This window comes from Dunckerocampus dactyliophorus, chromosome 13 (genome assembly GCF_027744805.1).
Source record: "Dunckerocampus dactyliophorus isolate RoL2022-P2 chromosome 13, RoL_Ddac_1.1, whole genome shotgun sequence".
NCBI classification, from domain to species: domain Eukaryota; kingdom Metazoa; phylum Chordata; class Actinopteri; order Syngnathiformes; family Syngnathidae; genus Dunckerocampus; species Dunckerocampus dactyliophorus.
Window position 1 is genome coordinate 24,928,039 of NC_072831.1, and position 19,156 is coordinate 24,947,194.

At 37.2% G+C, this 19,156-nt stretch overlaps 2 protein-coding genes across 3 annotated transcripts; one reads left to right on the top strand and one right to left on the bottom strand.

Annotated features, from left to right (window-relative positions):
- Positions 1-1,600: 1,600 nt before the first annotated feature.
- LOC129192046 (kelch domain-containing protein 1-like) lies at positions 1,601-11,701 on the top strand. Of its 2 annotated transcripts, none has more exons than XM_054795504.1 (13): positions 1,601-1,742; positions 2,047-2,158; positions 3,286-3,356; positions 3,467-3,584; positions 3,781-3,893; positions 5,664-5,750; positions 6,350-6,515; positions 6,590-6,648; positions 6,719-6,828; positions 6,903-6,975; positions 7,048-7,132; positions 7,610-7,662; positions 7,737-11,701. In XM_054795504.1, the coding sequence occupies exons 2-13, from the start codon at positions 2,057-2,059 to the stop codon at positions 7,888-7,890; spliced, it is 1,191 nt and encodes a 396-aa protein (XP_054651479.1). In that variant the 5' UTR covers positions 1,601-1,742; positions 2,047-2,056; the 3' UTR covers positions 7,891-11,701. The 2 variants fall into 2 exon arrangements, with proteins under 2 accessions (XP_054651479.1, XP_054651480.1); XM_054795505.1 differs by having other exon boundaries at positions 5,664-5,751; positions 6,357-6,515; positions 7,737-11,695.
- On the bottom strand, positions 7,813-17,321 carry LOC129192047 (uncharacterized). The gene is made up of 5 exons (XM_054795506.1): positions 17,283-17,321; positions 12,906-13,011; positions 12,341-12,834; positions 10,434-10,504; positions 7,813-9,311 (listed from the first exon to the last, which is right to left on the bottom strand). The coding sequence occupies exons 2-5, from the start codon at positions 12,952-12,954 to the stop codon at positions 9,233-9,235; spliced, it is 693 nt and encodes a 230-aa protein (XP_054651481.1). The 5' UTR covers positions 12,955-13,011; positions 17,283-17,321; the 3' UTR covers positions 7,813-9,232.
- Between the last annotated feature and the right edge of the window lie 1,835 nt (positions 17,322-19,156).

Sequence of the window (19,156 nt, forward strand, 5' to 3'; positions counted from 1 at the left end):
GCTCTCATCAGGCATGCTGGCTTCTGATTGGCTATAGCCTGCCTCTGTGCTGCTGACGCTGCTTGCTCTAGCTCCATTAATCCCTCTCTTTCTGCCCTTCCTTCACTATGGAGGTTGCCCCAGCAACACCCACCAGGGACGGGTGGGGTTAGGGGGAGTGATGCTCCAGTTTATGCCATTCCCTTTATCACCTTTCTGCTCAGTGTGAGCACCATTTCCTGGTACTCCTTCTACAGCTCACACTGTGACCCATTTACCCATTATTCCATTTATTGTTTATCCTTTCACCATTTCTCCGCCTGCAGTTGCTGCTTATATCGTGTACAAATTAACACACCCTTTTATAGTGTGGCTAAATTGCTTTTACATATCTAAATTAGATGTATTTTGCATGCGATTACATGCATCTAACATAACCGCTAGCCTCATTTGACCAGCCACGGTTTATTCTATTATATTTTATTTCCTATCTAAGCATATTCTATAATTGTGGCTGTAATTAGTGCTGTATTGCATTCCATCAGAGAGCTGTTGTAATATTCTGCATAGTTACCTTATTGAGAGCTACTGAGCGTAAAAACACATTCCATTATTTTTAGATAAATTGATTAAAAATCGTATAAACAATTCGTATATACAATTTTGAATATAAAATAGTCATTATTATTTAAACAATTCACTACCAAATACAAAGTGATGTAATTTTATGATGTAAGGGAACAAACACTTAATGCTGCCAATGCAGCATAACACAACAAAGAAAAAAAAGTGACTTTGAGTACCCTTAGAGTGGCTGTCCAATAGGAACACAGCTGATTTGTGAACTAAACATTTTTAGGAATGAAGATGTTAGGAATTAATGTTTGTACTATACAGTAATGCTTTTTGGGGGGAAGATTTATTTGGTTGTGCAAGATAACTACTCACTCCAAGCTAATCCTACATGTTGCACACACAGTGTAATCGCCAGTGGTGAATATAATTTGGACTGCCTGCAAATGCAAAAAAAAGCCCCCCAAAAAAACACAATTTAAATCTGACCTCAGCCTAATGCACCTCACCTCACTGTTCATTCTCCCTTGTAAAAGCTAAAACTGTGGTTACAGCTGCATGACTTTCAATCTGCCAGCACCCTGTGTCAGTGCCAGATTACATTAATCTGTGTTTGTTTGTGCACATTTGTTTGCTTTTATTTTCTATTTCATGTTAAATGAGTGTGAATATCACTGCCTGAAAAGAATTCTTGTTATGGTTCATTTGATCTAACATGGAGAGGTAGTTTGAAATAGTTGAAAATGAGGAACCTTTTTTATTGTCATATTTTTGAAATATGAAAATACAGAATCTGTGTTTCAGTTTATATATATGATACAATAATAAAATATATTCATAAATACAGTACAATGGTTTGTAATAAATACAGGTACGATAAAGATCTAAAACACAAAAATGTTGCTTTATCGCATAGTTGAATTGGCATAATACACAATACCTTTTATTTTCTGTTAATTCTCATCCTCTAATTCGATTGTTTTTGTTTTTTGTTTTGTGTAGCATTGGGCTTTTATTATGAACGGCAACGACTCGCCGGATATATTGTTTTATTTTGAAAAGAAACGCCCAGGATATGTCGTTTTGTTTTGAAGCTTTTTTGACGCAGCTGAGCTAATGTGTCAGGGACATCGATCTATGTCATGTTGCGCATGCCAGATATTGCAGCTTCAATAACATGAGAACAAACGGTACGAATGTCTCAGAAAAAGCTGTGCTGGCTATGTTTACAGCGCGTTTATCGTGTAAACTTGCTCAAAATGGCTCTTTTTATGCCCGTCTTAATCACCTGTTTTCTGATGTTAGCTGTTTAGCTAGCTCTGTGTCAAACTTGACAGTGCTGTCAAACAGTAAGCTAACATTCATGGCAAAGCAAGAATGTTTTTTTTATGAGTTATGTCTTCCATTTCTGTAGTCCAACTATAGCGCAGGAGAGTGGTAAGTGGAGACGTTTTTGTAGTAAACATTTCAGTCTCTGTCGCTGTTTATATTTAGCCGCCTGCCCATGGAGTCGTTGGAGAGCCGCTCGGAGCTGGTTGCCCGCGAACGCAGTGGACACACGGCAGTGGTAGAGGGGAACTTTCTGTACGTGTGGGGAGGCTACATGGTAAATATACACATTAATATACATACTTTACTGTAGCTTGACACACCTGTCACTTAATTAGGTGCACCTACACAATGGCAACACAATACAGGAACACTACATCTCTGGCCACCTCACGATTCGATGCGATTACGATTCAGAGGTCTGTGGTGTGGTGATAAAACGATAATCGATGCATCTTTTTTTGTGATCAATAGTTTGTCAATGTTTTCAAGGATATATTTTTTTCTCAAGATAATTTCTTTTTACTCACAGTGTACTGCTAAAACAAAGGATGTTGTAATCATCCACAATTAAAATAAACTGAAACATAATTTTCAGAAGCTATTTGACATTTCTAAAAAAAGAATATAGCGGCATGGGAACCCGTTGGTGCCAGAGTAAACATATTGGGTAAGTTTACATTCATTTAAACTGACATTTATGTAAGTTTATCCTCAATACTAGCAGGAGCACTCGATCAACACCGGCCCCTTTTCCTCCTCTGAACTACTTTGAAACCCTCAAATTCCCTCCACATCTGACTTGGGCACCTTGTGTAAAATACACTGGCTGGGATCGCTTCGCTTTTCAGCGGAAGTAGAATAATATGGCGTCAAACGCTCCCTTTTATGTGAATGCGGACTTAGCACAAAAATTAAAAACGGACTTGACAAAGTTGATAACCACCGTCGTGGGCCCAATTAATCTGATGGCAGATATTAGGTTCTGTTGAGCTGCATCTTGAGCACAAAGCCTGTGTTGGTTGAGCCACTTTTGCAGAATACCCCTAGAATAACAAACATAGTGGAATATTACTGTAATACCTTTTGGAGAGTGTCACTCAAAACTGATTATTATCTTAGTTTTAAGTTTTTTAGGTTAAGCATTTGAATGGATCTTATTAGATTTTACCTATCACTTTTACCTTGTAATAAATGTAAAGCTTTACAGCCATTATCATGCAGCTAGCAATGTACAAACATGAAGTAGTGGTACCTACAGTATAAGAAATACAAGGACAAAGTGCAGCCCAAGGTCCCTTGGGCTGCACTTTGGACACCTCTGGTCTTCTATAGTTGGATGTAAAAAAATGGCAGAATTATGTCACAGTGGCTGACTTGAAGTAATGTTTATCTTCTCCACAGTCAGTTGATGATGATGAAGTCTTCCTCCCCAATGATGAATTCTGGGTATATGACCTTGTACAAGGCATATGGTAAGAATATTAAATATGTATGTAACATTGTTGCAATGATGCGGTGTTGTAGTAGATGTACAACATTTATCGGAAAAGTTGCTCATCTGCATTTTTTATTCTTTTCTAAGGCAAAAATTCCACATGACGGGCGAAGTCCCACCCTCCATGTCGGGGGCCTGTGGCTGCTCCCTTAATGGTCACATGTACATATTTGGAGGTTGTGATGACAACGGGCAGACCAATCAAGTGAGACACATGAGGCTAATGCTGTTAGTTGATGCCACATTGATAAAAGAGACACACCTCTTAATTATTTACCTGGCTGGATGAGAGTTTCAAAATACGTCTGTGCATCTACTGTAAAGTACTTCTCATACTAAATAAACAGATCAGATAGATGACTGCATTATAAAACATTACATAATGTGTGACTTTCCAACAGATCTATCGCGTCAATCTGGCAGGCGGCGAATATAAATGGATGAACGTCGAGCACCAAATTGGTTGTTCTCCATCACCTCGAGACAAACTATCCTGCTGGCTTCATAAAGGAAGGTAAGGTCCTTACAAGAATATTTGAGTATTATATACAGTGGTGAGCCTAATTTCTTATTTTTTTGCACATTTGTCACACTTGAATGATTCAGATCATCAAGCAAATGTAAATATTAGTCAGACAAAACAACTGAACACAAAATGCAGTTTTCAAATGAAACGTTTTATTATTAAGGGAGAAAAATAATCCAAACCTACATGGCCCTGTGTGGAAAAAGTGATTGCCCCCCCCCTCTTAAAACATAACTGAGATTAATTGAGATCTATCAGTCTGTAAAAGTTACAAAGCCATTTCTAAAGCTTTGGGACTCCAGCAAACCACAGTGAGAGCCATTATCCACAAATGGTGAAAACATGGAACAGTGGTGAACCTTCCCAGGAGTGGCTGGGCAACCAAAATTACCCCAAGAGCGCAGCGACTGCTCATCCAAGAAGTCACAAAAGACCCCACAACAACATCCAAAGAACTGCAGGCCTCACTTGCCTCAGTTAAGGTTAGTGTTCATGACTCCACCATAAAAAAGACACTGGGCAAAAACGGCCTACATGGCAGAGTTCAAAGATGAAAACCACTGTTGAACAAAAAGAACATTAAGGCTTGATGATCTTGATGATCCCCAAGACCTTTGGGAAAATAGTTTGTGGTCTGATGAGATGATCCAAATCACACCAGCAAGTCCACCTCTGAATGGCTGAGACTTGGAGTGGTCGATTCAAAGTCCTTACCTGACTGCTATTAAGGTTCTGTGGCATGACCTTAAAAAGGAGGTTCATGCTGGAAAACCCTCCAATGTGGCTGAATTACAACAATTCTGCAAAGATGAGTGGCCCAAAATTTCTCCACAGCGCTGTAAGAGGCTTAATGCAAGTTATCGCAAAAGCTTGATTGCAGTTGTTGCTGCTGTGGGTGGCCGACCAGTTATTAGGATAAGGGGGCAATCACTTTTTCACACAGGTTTGGATTTTTTTGGCCCCTTAATAATAAACATTATCATCAAAAAACTGCATTTTGTGTTCAGTTGTATTGCCATTGACTAATACTTAAATTTGTTTGATTATCTGAAACATTTAAAGGGAAAGTTTGGATTTTTTGACAAGAAGTTGTACAACATCACCATCAGCATTGTAGTCCATTAACAGTGCCTTACCCCTCACTTGGTCTCCTAAGTCCAGTTCTAGTCAGATTTCTGTGATGAAGAACGTAGTTCCGCTTAGTTGCTGGGGACAATTAAGTAAAGAGTTAGGCTTCTCAAAACAATATGCGTTCAAAAGAGTAATACATTTGCATCACAAAAATGCCTTCTCAAAAAAATCAGACCTCACAAAACACTCTGTGTTATACAGCATTTGTCTCCCGCCGTATCCCTGCGCACCGTCGTTCATGTGTATGTGACGAAGACACTCGAATCTTCTTCCGCTGTGGAACACATATGTAAACAAGATGGCCGCGGCGCGTATTTTGAGAAGCCAAACTCTTTGTACTTAATTGACCCCAGCAACTAAGCGGAACTACATTCTTCATCACAGAAATCTGACCAGAACTGGACTTAGGAGACCAATTGTGGGGCAAGTCCCTATTAATGGACTACAATGCTGATGGGGATGTCATACAACTTCATGTAAAAAAATCCAAACTATCCCTTTAGGTGTGACAAACATAAAAAAAAAAAAAAAAAAAAAAAAAAAAAAAAGAAATCAGGAAGGGGGCAAACACTGTCGGAATAGTCGTCTTTAATCTGTCATTAAAAGAAACCACTTTGTGTTCTCCAGAATCATTTACTTTGGAGGATACGGTCACAAACTTCTGGCAGAGGTTGATAGAAGAAACAGAAGCTTCATTGTAGATGATTTATCAGAGGTGAGTTTATTACACAAATAAATACTGTATGTTACTATTTGGAACTTGATTAAGTAAAAAAATACTAGGGAGAATTGTAATAGTAAATGTAGTAATTGTTTTTTCTTCAGTTTGGGCAATAGTTTCCTATGATTAGAAGAAACAGTTTTTGTAAAATTCTTTTCTCGTGAAGGTAAAAACAAATTCTTTGGAACGCATCACAGAAATGCTGCAAAACCAGAAAAGGGTTAGTCCTGTGAGCTGCTATGTCTCTTCACAGGAGAGAAAACGTATATCAGACAAAACACAAATGCACAAAGTGAATCCTGTCTGTTTGGAAGTGGGATATGAGGAAAACAGACACGCATGTACATGGAAATATATTGAGGCTGACAAAATGATGATGTTCATTTTAATTTATTGTGTGAACAGAGGAAAATCTGTTTTATTATTTAACTAATCAGTTTAATTTAGTAATGTTTTTTTTTTTCAATTTCAGGGTTATATAAAACCATTTTTATTCACTTAGACATTTCTTTCTGTTGACAAGCAATGTCTGGTGTTCATTTTCCTCAGAGGGTAATTCAGTATGTATAAAATTCAGTATGTCTTGTGTGCTGTTTGAGGACATCCTGTGGGGATGGAACAACGAGGTCCACATATTTGACCCCGGACAGTCCAGTTGGAGTCAAGCTCAAACACATGGCCATGCTCCCGCCCCCAGAGCGGCCCATGCCAGCGCCCAGCTGGGAACCAGGGGCTACATTTGTGGTGGCAGAGTGAAGGTGAGAGCTCTTGTCAGCATTATTGGAAATAAAACATTCATTATTTCTGCTTTTTTCCATCTTGATTTATGCAGGAAACAAGAACAAGCGACATTCACTGCTTGGACCTTGAGTCATGGACCTGGTCAGAAATGTGAGTGGCTGTGATATGTCACTCTTTCATGTTGTTGTTTTTTGACATTGTTGTAAATGATTGTGTACAGAGTGCCAGTGTCGAGTGTTCCAGCGGGCAGGTCGTGGCATTCGCTCACGGCATCGTCTGAGAGCACCTTGTTTCTCTTTGGAGGTCTCAGTGCGGACTGCAAGCCGATGAGTTAGAACATTACCTGATATCACTTTCACATGCTTCTCCTGTTTTGTTTCATTTTCGTTTTTCTGCACCGCCAGGTGATGGCTGGCTGTTTGACATGGAGACAAAGACATGGAGAGAAGTGGAACACCCTTTTAAGAACAAGCCAAGGTACTGTAGCCTATTATACTAAAAACGATCAATGGATATTGTGTAGCATTGGGGTCCTGTTTCTGGTCCTAGGTTGTGGCACTCTGCGTGTCCCGGCAAAGACTCCGATATCATTGTGTTTGGAGGCAGCTGTGATTACATTCTCCTTGTTGACACGGTGAGTAGCTACATGAAAAACTATAGCAGGCATGTTGAATCTGAGGAAAGAAATTGTGTTAGTAGAACAATGATACTCTCTTTTCTCTATTCGATGCAGGTCGTAAACTAAGACCATCTGTTTGCATTCGTATCAAAAGCATTTCTGACATTTGGAGTATGTCACTTGCGTTGGATTTGGTGGTTAACTGAACAAAAACAACTAAAAAACACTAATCCGAAAGGAGAAACTGCATTTACAAAAATCATTGTGTAAACTAAAGCAAGCACATCAAGCATTTCATTTAAATAGTTAACAATTTAAAATCGTAAAGTATATGTATAAAATCTTATTCAAAATTATATTGATGAAAATATGTAATTCAAAACCATTTTAGGTAGAGATGTTTTTTTTTTTTCAGTTTACGTGTTTATGTGATGATAAAATATATAATTTTGCCGTGGATGACTAGTTGGCTAATCATGAACGTGTCCTCAGGGTCACTGCAATGACGCCCTGGTCTTCCAGATGGCGCCGTATCCGCTGTTCAGGTGAATACCGGTACTTCTCTATTACTTGTTCTGTTCCTTACATGAACATCAAACTTTTTTTGTCATTCGTGTAGAATTTGCGAGGACTACATTGCAAAGAATGTTAGCTCCTGTGACGTTCTCCGACAGCAGCTCCCTCTTCTTCCTCCCAAACTGTGGACGGCGGTGAACAGGAGAATATCGTTCTACAGGCCTTCAAAGAAAGTCAGTCACAGTCAACTCCTCTAAATGCCAACAACAATGCGTTTTATTAGCGTTACTCTTATTTAAAATACATTCATTTTTAATATTTAACTTCAAATGTTGTTGGTTACAATTTTTACGTTATGTTTTTAAATACATATTGTAAAACATTTAAGGAATGTTGCATTTATATTGCGGTACAAATGTAAAAAAAAAAAAAATGGAATGTTCTTGTGCTGTCCACCTGCTCAAACTGTCATTATGATGATAAAATGGCACAAATGACATGTTTTAACCTTGTTTTTAACCTTTCTGTTTGAAAAACACAAATTTCTGGTTGGAAGTCACCGGTCGTTAAACACACTTGAGGCAAGCAGAAAAGTATTAAGGCCACGCTGAAAAGAACAATAAAATCCTACCACAACACAGTTCAAATATTACCAGACAAAAAAACTTAAGCGAAAATAACGTTAGCAAAAGAATAAAGGTGTTTTCCCTCGTTTCGTAACAATGCCAACATCTTCTAATACTGCGACTTTATGTCTAACTTTATCATTGTATAATGACTTTCTTTCTATACTACAACTTTATTCTTGTAACTTTTTTGTCATGAAACACCCCCCCCACAACCTCCCCTGTTTTTTTTTTTTTGTCTCAAAATGTAAACATTTTATTCCCACAGGTTCACACCATTTTTAATGACATTTTTTCTAATATTGTGGCCTTTCGTTTTTGTAATATTGACTTTTGTCTTTAAAAAACTTTTAAAAAATATGTAGAGCTAAAATATGTACTATTTTATTTTTTTTTATTATTTTCTTGAAAGTTAAATTTTTTTTCTTGTAATTTGTTGTGGTAATATTGCATTTTAAAAATATTACCTTATATTTCATTTTTCCATTACACATTATGGTTTTAATCTCTTAATTTTAGAACTTTATTGTAGCTTTTTTTTTAATCTTCAGTGTGGCCCCAAAAACACTCTTAGTGGAGCGATGCTCATGTGTTAATACACACATACTGTACACTAGATGCTAGTATCCCACCACTAGGTGGCAGCAGACCTCTTTTGCTGAAAGTTGAGCAGTTAGGGTCCATTAAAAGACTTTGTGGCACACATTCCTTCCTTCAGTGGGTGGAGAAGTGCTCCTTAAGTGTGGTCAGGAAGGAAACCTAAATAAACATGGCCAGCAGCACATGGCTTCCTTTGCATGTTGGCAGCATTAACCAAAAGTTGCTCACGTTGCACTTCTACATATGCAACACTTATTTCCATTGCAGCACCCAGCAAAATGTGCCTTGGTTGCTATTTTTCCGCCAAACTAGGTAGGTTACACATGAAGTGAGTGTGTCGTCTCTACATGTTAAATGCAAAAACAGTGAAAGGTCAACTAAAGTCCCTCTCAATGGTGTCCATCAGTTCTTCTTCCGAGCCATCATACAGGATGACTGGCGTGGCTAAAGTGCTGAAAAGAGATGATAGAAATGTGAAGTTAAAAAAAATACTAAAAATAAATATTTTTAAAAATCCAATTTCTGATGGTACTCTATGATAGCAAGCACAAGAATATTACAGTATATATATTATAAAACAGAATAATAAAAAATATATAAAAATAAGGGCTGTCAAATGATTAAAATTTGTATTGAAATTAATCACAGTTTTCAAATTAATTAAACATGATTAATCACCATTTGCCACTATGTGTGAAATATCCCCATTTTTGCTGTATTTTATGACGAGAAAGATAAATGACAGGACACATACAGTATATACAGGTATGTGTACCTAATTAAAAGCTCCAAATGAACTGAAAGTTTAAATCAAGCTTAAAAGATACCACAAATGTATCTGCCCAACGCAAGTCTCTTTAGTAGTAGCAGGACATTTATTATGAGCCATGAAGGGTTGCGTTCACAGACACCACGTATCTTACGTTGAATTCACATGTTTTGAGTGTAGATGTATTTTCTGTGTTTTCCTAGCATACTTAATTGCAGCAAATTGTACTTGACAGTTACATTAGTGAGAGGTAAGAATATCCATTTTCTGTTTTTGTTTGTCTTTATGTTCATTTAGACCGCACATACACGCATAATAAAGACGCTGGTATGACATTCGGATTGTCCGTGAATGCATCTTGCAGTTGTCTAGTGAGGAAGTGTGGTTCCCAGGACGAAGGGATGAGAGATGTGTTTGTGAGTTGTAGATACATATGTGGGGTTGGAAAAGTTCTTAAAGAGCATCAGACTCTTTGTGACTCTGTGGGGACGCTATTGTGGCTCCGTCTGTCGTCATAACAGCGACGTAGCTTAACGTGATGCACATGTGTTAATGACGGTACAAATTTTAACCTAATTACATAAATTAGTTACCGCCATTAATGCACTAATTTTGACAGCCCTAATAAAAATACATCTCATAAAAATAATATGGATAAAATAAAAATAAAAGACAACTTGTTTTCACACTAGCATGCTTGTTGTTCCTAATTGAATTGGCTGTATGTGGGCAATATGATCTGACTGGATGTTTAACTCCTCCACTGAGCTCTACAATCCATTACTGATCAGGGTGATCGACTTACATCTGCTGTTGTGATGATGGCGGAGCATCTCCCAGCACTGGTCCTGTTGTCAAGAAGGCCTGAGGAGAACACTGGCAGGGAAAAGGAAACATCACGGTTTATAATTAGTGGTTCTAGTTGTAATTAATGAGAACTTTATTAAACATTGTACTTTCACAAAGGTTACAATTAATAATCACTTTGATTTTGTTAAGTTAGTTCCCTGCAGATGACGCGCTCAGACAGGCCGTCTGGTGGCTGTGAGCGTCATAGGCGATCACAGAACAGTCTGATCACCGCAACCAGTATTGATACCGGATATCGAGTCGATATATAAAAAAAAAAAATACAAAAAAAAAATCGCATTATATTGGCCTCCATCTTAAATCTCTGTTATTGCCACTCTGATACAGTCGGTTCCAGACTCCACCCGAACATGTCTATCCAGCAGTGACTGGATAGAGCCCTTGTGATCGCAACAATTGTGTTTGCCAGCGTGCCAACAAAGTAGCAAGGTGATGTCAGCCGTTGTCAGACGTTACAGCTGAGTGCAAAACTTGTCATGCACAAGTTTCCCGTGGTGGCATGGAACCAGGTAAGTTTAATACGACCAACCTCATCACGCATACACTGTATTACACGGCATCACACGGGAAACTCCCGCTGGACAGCAAAAAGTCAGCTATAACATAAAAGAGTAGCCCCCGTCGGTGGGGAGTAATGTCGGCTTTAAAGGCTTCATTGAGCACCTCGAAGTATGTATGTTTCGTGTTGACAATGGCTCAATATTGGTATTGGCCGAAAATTCAAGGCGCCAATATAAAAATAAATAAATAGTCTCGGAAGTGAAAACGTTACATCGGGACACCCCTAAAAATGTTTTTGTTTTTTTAAAGTTAACTTTTTATCACAATACAGAAATTAGTACATAAAATAATTTTTTTATTTAGTTGTTTAAAAAAATATGAAAATATTCAAATTGAAGGTAATGGCACATTTATCAAACAATTAAATGTGTGTGTGTGTGTGTGTGTGTGTGTGTGTTGGAATGAGAATGTTGTTCTCATATTTTTAAAATGCATTTGAATATATTTCAATTTTATATTTTCTTTAAAAATATATTAATAGATGTAATTTCAGAATTTAATATAATAAAAATGAAACGTTGATTTACCTGATAAGTCAGTTTTTAAATAATTATATATATATGGTTTAACAAAATATGAAAATATAATTGAAGTGAATAGCTCTTTGATCAACCATTTTATATAATTGAGGGAAAGGCTTCTTGAGACGTCATCTGTACTTCTGTGAAGAAGGTGTCGGACGTTTTGCACCTCATCCGAAGAGCTTCGTCAGCGAACTAACAAGTGCTGGTAGCCTAGGCCTTAAATACAGTAAGAGTGGGGGGAGCTCTTCGGATGAGGCGCGAAACATCCGACACCTTCACAGAAGTACAGATGACGTCTCAAGAAGCCTTTCCCTCGATGGACAACTCCTGTATGACTGAGAGCCTACACAGACGCATTTTATATAATATATAGAGATTTCAGTGTTTTTTTATTTGTACTTAATGGATTAGATGTCATATTTTAAAATGTTTATATTTCCTTATTTTATATACTTCACGCTGTGACACTTTTATATACTTCATCATATTTTAACATACTATCATGTAAAACATTTTTTACTTAATATGTAATATATTACATGACATTTTCTTCATATAAAATATGTCAATATAGTATAATGAATATAAATAATGCAATAAATAAAACGTTGATTTAGTTAATATGTTTAGTTGATAGATATGTTTATTAGTATATAAACTTATCTAACGATGTACAGGATTGTGCAGCATGACCTTCACTGAGTTGTGTTGAAGTGACAAAATATGTGTAAATTATAGACAGTTCAATGTTTCTTACTTTGTGTACGGCAGTGAAGGCATCATGGCTTCTCTTGTTGTTGTTTGCTCCCTGGGAGCCATGTGGCCCATGTGCCCCACTCAGGCCTGAGCAGGACGCCCCCTGCTGACCCTCATCCTCCTCCCGGCTACTGAAATGACACAGTCCGTACGTTCTGGACCTTTTGGAACACTTCTTGACACAAGTCCTCTTCCGTTCCTCCACCACCACCTCTTCCTCCTCATAGCCGGCGAGGACGGCGTCCAACTCCGCGTCCACGTCCTCGTCGTCCCCGGAGAGCTCCGAGTCGTGCCCGGCGCTGTGACAGTCCGCTGGTGGAGCCCTGCGGCGGGCGTGGATCCTCAGGAGATGGAAGGCTCGGGCCGGAGTGTGTTGTTTGGACGAACCGACTGCTGTGGTGGTTTTGGTCGCCTTGTTCGCCTCGCTCAGCCCCGCAGGTGCCACTTTCGTCCCGCGGCTAGTCCCGCGGCTTGTCCCGCTGCCCATCGCGTCCCCTATAGTGCATTAAACGGACCAAAGTAGAATTTTGTTGCGTTTAAAGTTTACTAGTAAAAAGGACACTTACGGCTGTAGTGTGACTTCAGAACTGACTCGTTGGAGCTCCTCGCAGGCATGTGAAGCAGAACTTCTCTGTGTTGTTACATAACACCACTTGGACCCATAACCACTTGCTGAAAAAAAAAAGACAGAAACAACAACTCCGCCTTCTTCTTATAAAAAGGACAAACATGAATAGTCCTTGATGATTCCAACTTTTCCCCAGTACCTGAAGGGATCATTACGTCATCTTTCTCCAGCATGATTTCTGAAGTAAAGTTCAGCTAATAAGACTTTAGTGAGGTCAGTGCTGCTCCACTTTTTCATTTTGAGGGAACAAAGAACATTCCTTTAAGACAGCTGACTTTTTTTGTCCAGTTACACATACAAAAGACACAGCAGGGACATCTCCATGGGTCCACCTCCAAGTCAAGATGTTTGCTGGCTCTCCTGTCTTTCTGTGAGCAACACCAAATGTTTCCTTATGAAGGGACGAATTGTAAGAAAATCTCAAATGAGAGACATTTCTTGGCTTTTAGTTTCAATTTAGGGGAAAACGAGTGTTGTTATATACTAGTACAATGTACTAGTGGTGGTATATACTAGTGGTGTCCAAAATAGACTTGGGGGGCCATTTGCAGCTCAGGGTTTGTTTTTCATAGGCCTACCGCACATTTGTAGAAATAAAATTCAACAAGTAAATTAAGCAAATACAGAGCAAGAATACACAATGTAAAGAGAAAAAGCTGTCATGTTCGTACTAATCACTCATATAAGAACACAAAGCTTTAAATTTAGTATTTATAAAACCATTTTTAAAAGCCTTTTTACCCTCGGTGGAAAACGTTGGGACACCCCTGCCTTATACCCTCACTGGTCACTTCATTAGGCACACCTGCTCATTCAACTCCAAGACAACAGCTGTGTGTATTAATTGTGCACTTTTTAATTGATACTGCAAGAGTGCTAAAACTGTATTTTCCTCCACAGTAAAAAGTAGTTTGGAAATCGTTAAATATTATTAAAACATATTTGTGATGGTTTCAAATACTATCAAACCAGAGGGCAGAGTGAGTTCTAACATTTTCTTGCTTTATTTAGTTAGCTCAGCACAGTTTTAAAATACATTTGAAAGCACGTGAAAAGTTACTTAAAAGTATTTCTCAGATGTTGCAAAGTGATGTAGAACTGCACTGCACAATACAGAGAGCAATTTAAAAAATACATATTTTTACACACTAATAGCTATTAATCAGTATTTGGAAAATGGATGAAATATGATGAAATATATGCTTTATAGTTTAAAATACTGTAGAGCTGCTCTCTCATTTTGGACTGAAATGTGAATGTAAAATTAGTTTGGAATATATATAAAATATTTTAAAATATATTACTTTTTAAAATTAATATTTTCATTATATACATTTTTAATAGTTTTAAATAAAAAGCTGCATTGTGATACATCATGATAGCGAACTGTAATATATATTTTTATTTTTATATTTTCTAATATTTGTCCCACTTGTGTAAAACTATAAAATATGATATAATTATTTAAAATAATTGACATCTGTGTGAAACTATACTCAACATCACACCGAGAGCCGTTTTTAATATTTTCAAGCCAAATGAAGCAACAAAATATGAAAAATAACACACATTATTACATGAATTCATTATTAGTATCTACAGTATGCAGGAAGATTTTTTTTTTTTGGTGCGGCTCTTGTGTATGCTTGTTGTGTTTGTGTGTCTGCACCAGTGGATCACTGAAGAGATGAGGCGCACATCTGGAGAACAAGTCAACAGCTTCCAGACGAGGAGGAAGAGGAGGAGGAGGAGGAACAAGATGGAGGCCACAGCCCAGCTTGCTGCATAACTGTGGCTTCCCCCCCCCCGCCCCCTTCACTTGTCGGCTTCACACTGCCGCCTGCACGCAAGACTAGCATCCTGCTCACTTTAGTCTGTTTTTTCAGTGCTGTAAAAGCATAAATACTTTCTAAAGGCAGGCTGATCAAGAGAAAAGGCCCACAGAGATGTTGTAAGTGTGACACGGTTGCCGGGGCAACAGACAATGAGGCCAACTGGAGTTCAGCTGGAGTTTAAAAAAAAAGAAGAAAAAAACGTATTCCTCCTTGGGCTAGCTTTCTTTATGTAGTCCACCAGAACATGGAAATGAAGACATCTGCTGCACCGTTGACGTGATAAGTACGTCACAAACGTCAACCTGTGACCTCACTTACGTTCACTCCCGTCCAACTCTCCACACGGGTGTGTTGACGTTCACGACCGCTAGAGGGAGCCATCACTTTGTTTATTTAATGCACAGTTTTTAATTCGTTTTTTTAAACGTATTTTTTCAACTTGTATTTTCTTTCTTTCTTTCTTTCTTTCTTTCTTTCTTTCTTTCTTTCTTTCTTTCGTTCTTTCTTCTTTTTCTTTTTTCTTATGCTATCTATCCAATTGTAGTTTTTTCTTAAATTAATTCTTTTTTTAACATATTTTTTCAACTTGTATTTTCTTTCTTTCTTTCTTTCTTTCTTTCCTTTCTTGCCTTTCTTTCGTTCTTTCTTCTTTTTCTTTTTTCTTATGCTATCTATCCAGTTGCATTTTTTTCTTGTATTTATATATATATATTTAACTACCATTTTTATTATTTATTTTTAGTTCATTGAGGCTTTGTTGTGGTCTTTTTTTAGCTTATAAATAAATGTTATTATTTTATTATTTTATTTTTTACATTAAAGTAATGACAGTTAAATGCAGCAATATATTTCAATTTCAATTATCACTGTTACGTGTGTTATTATATATTATATAATTTTATTACTGTACCGGTAGAGTGTATTTTTCTTTTTAAGAAAGGCACCAACCAATAGCTGTATTAAGTTTTGTCATTTTCCCACAAATAATTATAACATATTAATAATACATGTAACACAACATTTACAACATTATCTACAGTATATTACAATTAATAATAAAATAAGCTACAAAAAGAAAAAGACCACAGTGAAGCTACTCACTGCGGTAAAGAAATAACATTGGGCCAATTTAAATAAATAAATCAATAAATTAAATTGACCAAAATAAAACTCTGGAAAATGTTCACTATTTCAGTAGTGCAGAACTGATCAGAAGAATAATTTATGCAGGTAATCAAATTGCTCCGATTGCTTAATAATCTATATATTATCGTTTAAAAAAAAATTATTTACATTTCTTGATAAGCATTAAAAAAAACGAAAAAAATAAACTGCATTTCTCTCATTTTCTTTTCTTTTTCTATATCTTACTCGTCTTTCCTGCCAGTCTGCGCTCACCATGTAATCAACAGAAAACAATTAGTGGCTCCCTCCGCCTCTGTGAGCGCTCGATAGCAGCATGTGTGTCTGCACACTTGCTTCCTAATTACTTACAAGAAGCGAGAGGCTTGATTTGGAGGGGAAACCGGTGCTAATCAATCCATGCATTATACCTGCACTTGTTTGTCAGCATCCAAACTGGAGGTTTCAGGTCTATTTAATTAGCGTCTATCAATGTCGGCCAATGATGTTCTTGTAATTACACCACTCTTGTTTTGTCACACAGGCAGCATTCACAATGTATGAGTAGAAACCAATATGCTATTTGGGACCAGCGCTAAATTCTTCACTTCTCCTGCATTTGCTTGATTTACTTCATGAATGAACATTTATGCATTATTCAATGAGAAGTGAAGGAAACTGATAGAAGGTGACTTATCTGTTGACAAAAGTGAAAAAGATAACCACACCTTCACAGAAGCTGGACCAAAAACTATCATAGTTTCTGACTAGCTCATACCCCAATCGTATATACAGTACAGTGGTGTGAAAAAGTGTTTGTCACACTTAAACGTTTCAGATCATCAAACCGCACTTTGGACAACCCTGGGTTAGCGTTAGGGGTTAGGCTGGTTAACTTATTTTTACACTTGCGAATGCTAAAAATATGAGTTAATAAAGGATTTACGATGGCCACAGTTTGACTCTGGAACAGATGAATTCTATTTCCTTTATTTTCTATGGGATTCTGCCATACAAACAAATAAGGTGTCACTCCGCCTCCTTCGTACACAGTATAACGGACTGTGTATGAGTTTGAGGGAAACCTTGTCAAGTGACATGCATGTACACACACGCACATACACACACACGTGTGTGTGTGATCTATAAATGGACCTGCTGATGGCTGGCATCATTATAGGCTGTGTGCCAGTCTAAAAATATGTCTCCAGCAGAATAAGGCGTTTATGTTAGTAAAGACATCACAAGCTACCTCCATGGCAGTCAGGAGACAAGTTGACAGAGAGGCCAAGCCATAAGTGTGTGTGTGTGTGTGTGTGTGTGTGTGTAGGCAGTATGTGGAGGTGGAGGAGGCTCACCTCTATTATCTTGGCACATATGGAACACCTCTGCAATGCCCACCTGCAAAGAAACATCAACACTTATTAATATAACTGGAATTCATAACCCTTCAACGACATCACTCGGTGTGATAACATCGTGCACCAAATTAATCATCTTTTAATTTCCCAGTAGTGTTAACAAATTAAATCTACACTTTTACTTATCACGCGACAGACATTCATTTCAACCACTTTTGGAATGGAACACACACAACTGCTCTGATGCTGTCGTGCGGTTGAGGTTTGAAAACGGTAAACAGGAACGAAAGCCAGCATGAAAACTGGAAATAAATAGTCAGTAAAACACAGTGGGACTTTTGTAGGTTTCGCTACCCTTTTGAGTCATTACAGCATCACAATGTTAGGAAATAAGTTGGCATCCACGCAGGGAGTAAACTGATGTGATTATTTTTTAAAATTAATATTACGTAATATAATAATATTAATAATCATATTGTAATAAAATATTAATTCATATTTTTAATCAGTAACATTTAGATAAGTTGTATGTTTAAGTAGTGTATTTATGTATTATTATTAGGTATTAATAATATTTTATGTATATATTATTTTATATTAATGTATATTTATTTTATTTATTAAATTTTTTGACCGTATTTATTTCAATTCATTTTTAAACAGATTTTTCTTAATGCATTAAATAAAACAACTCATTTTGTTTTAACCATAAAACAAATAAACTTGTTTTTAGAAATTAAATTAAATAGTTAAATAGTTTTTAAATTACTGTATATATAAAACTTAATGGTTCATATAAAAAAAATGGGGATTTTTTTTTCTTACTGAATAGAATTCATTACCACATTTTGTTTTTAACCCGTATATATTATCTAGTTATTACGTAATTATTACCAGTAAAAGTATACATGCAACTTATTTTAAAAACATATTTAAAAATGTTTTCTTACTGAATATATAATTCATCACCACATTTAGTTTTTAAGCAGTATTTAACCATAACTATTTCTGTTAATTTGCAATGGATTTTTCTTCCGGCAATAAATAACACACATTTAGTTTTTAACCACAATGTATCCCACTGGGCATCCTCCAGTTGATACCACATATGAAACATGAACAACCAAACAGTCAAGTATGAAAGTATTAGCATCTTAAATGTGAACTGTCTTTTAAATGAGATTATACACAAAAAAAATCCTAACTTTCTCAGCATGGATGAAAGGAATTGTTGTCCCATGTCGAGAGCTCACGTACTGTTACTAACACATGCCATTCCAAAGGGGTTGTAAAGGTTATTGTCATGTGATAAAAGCCAGTTAACCATATGCTGATTATGCTGATCACAGCCTGGTGATGGGGGGGTGGTGTTGGAGGCACGTGGGAGGGCCAGAAATTGCCTAATAAGGTCACTTTATGACATTTACTTGTGAGGAAATATGGACGTAGCCTTGTAAAGCAGTCATTACAGCAGTCCTTGTTGTGATACACAACTATGAAGACCTTAAGGTGATTTTGTAGGAAAGTGTAAATTTGTTTCATTGGAACGTGAACCATTTATTCATTCCATATTTGCTCCATGTGGTGAGCAAACTGTGACACCAAACAAGACACAAGCCTGCATGAGCTGATTTGGTTCAGAAGCAGTTTTCTCAAGCTGGAGCTTCACACTGTTGTTTGTTTGCTCGTCTTATCAGAGCTCAGCGGACTGGGTTGAATAATTCAACGCTCACAGCTGACACTTGTTTTTCCCCCTTTTTCACAAGTTTACAGGTTGCACACAGAGTCTGCAGGTGACCAATGCTAATGACTTGGTGTCAACTCCTCAAAGTCTTGGTCTTTGATTATGTGGTCAACATTAGCGATCCATC

Coding starts and splice junctions, on each gene's coding strand:
- LOC129192047 (XM_054795506.1), bottom strand. CDS start 12,954: ATGCCTGCGAGGAGCTCCAACGAGTCAGTTCTGAAGTCACACTACAGC. Junction 12,835..12,905: donor TCTGAAGTCACACTACAGCC/GTAAGTGTCCTT, acceptor AATGCACTATAG/GGGACGCGATGGGCAGCGGG. Junction 10,505..12,340: donor CCTTCACTGCCGTACACAAA/GTAAGAAACATT, acceptor TTTCCCTGCCAG/TGTTCTCCTCAGGCCTTCTT.
- LOC129192046 (XM_054795504.1), top strand. CDS start 2,057: ATGGAGTCGTTGGAGAGCCGCTCGGAGCTGGTTGCCCGCGAACGCAGT. Junction 6,649..6,718: donor TCATGGACCTGGTCAGAAAT/GTGAGTGGCTGT, acceptor GATTGTGTACAG/AGTGCCAGTGTCGAGTGTTC. Junction 6,976..7,047: donor CCTTTTAAGAACAAGCCAAG/GTACTGTAGCCT, acceptor TTCTGGTCCTAG/GTTGTGGCACTCTGCGTGTC.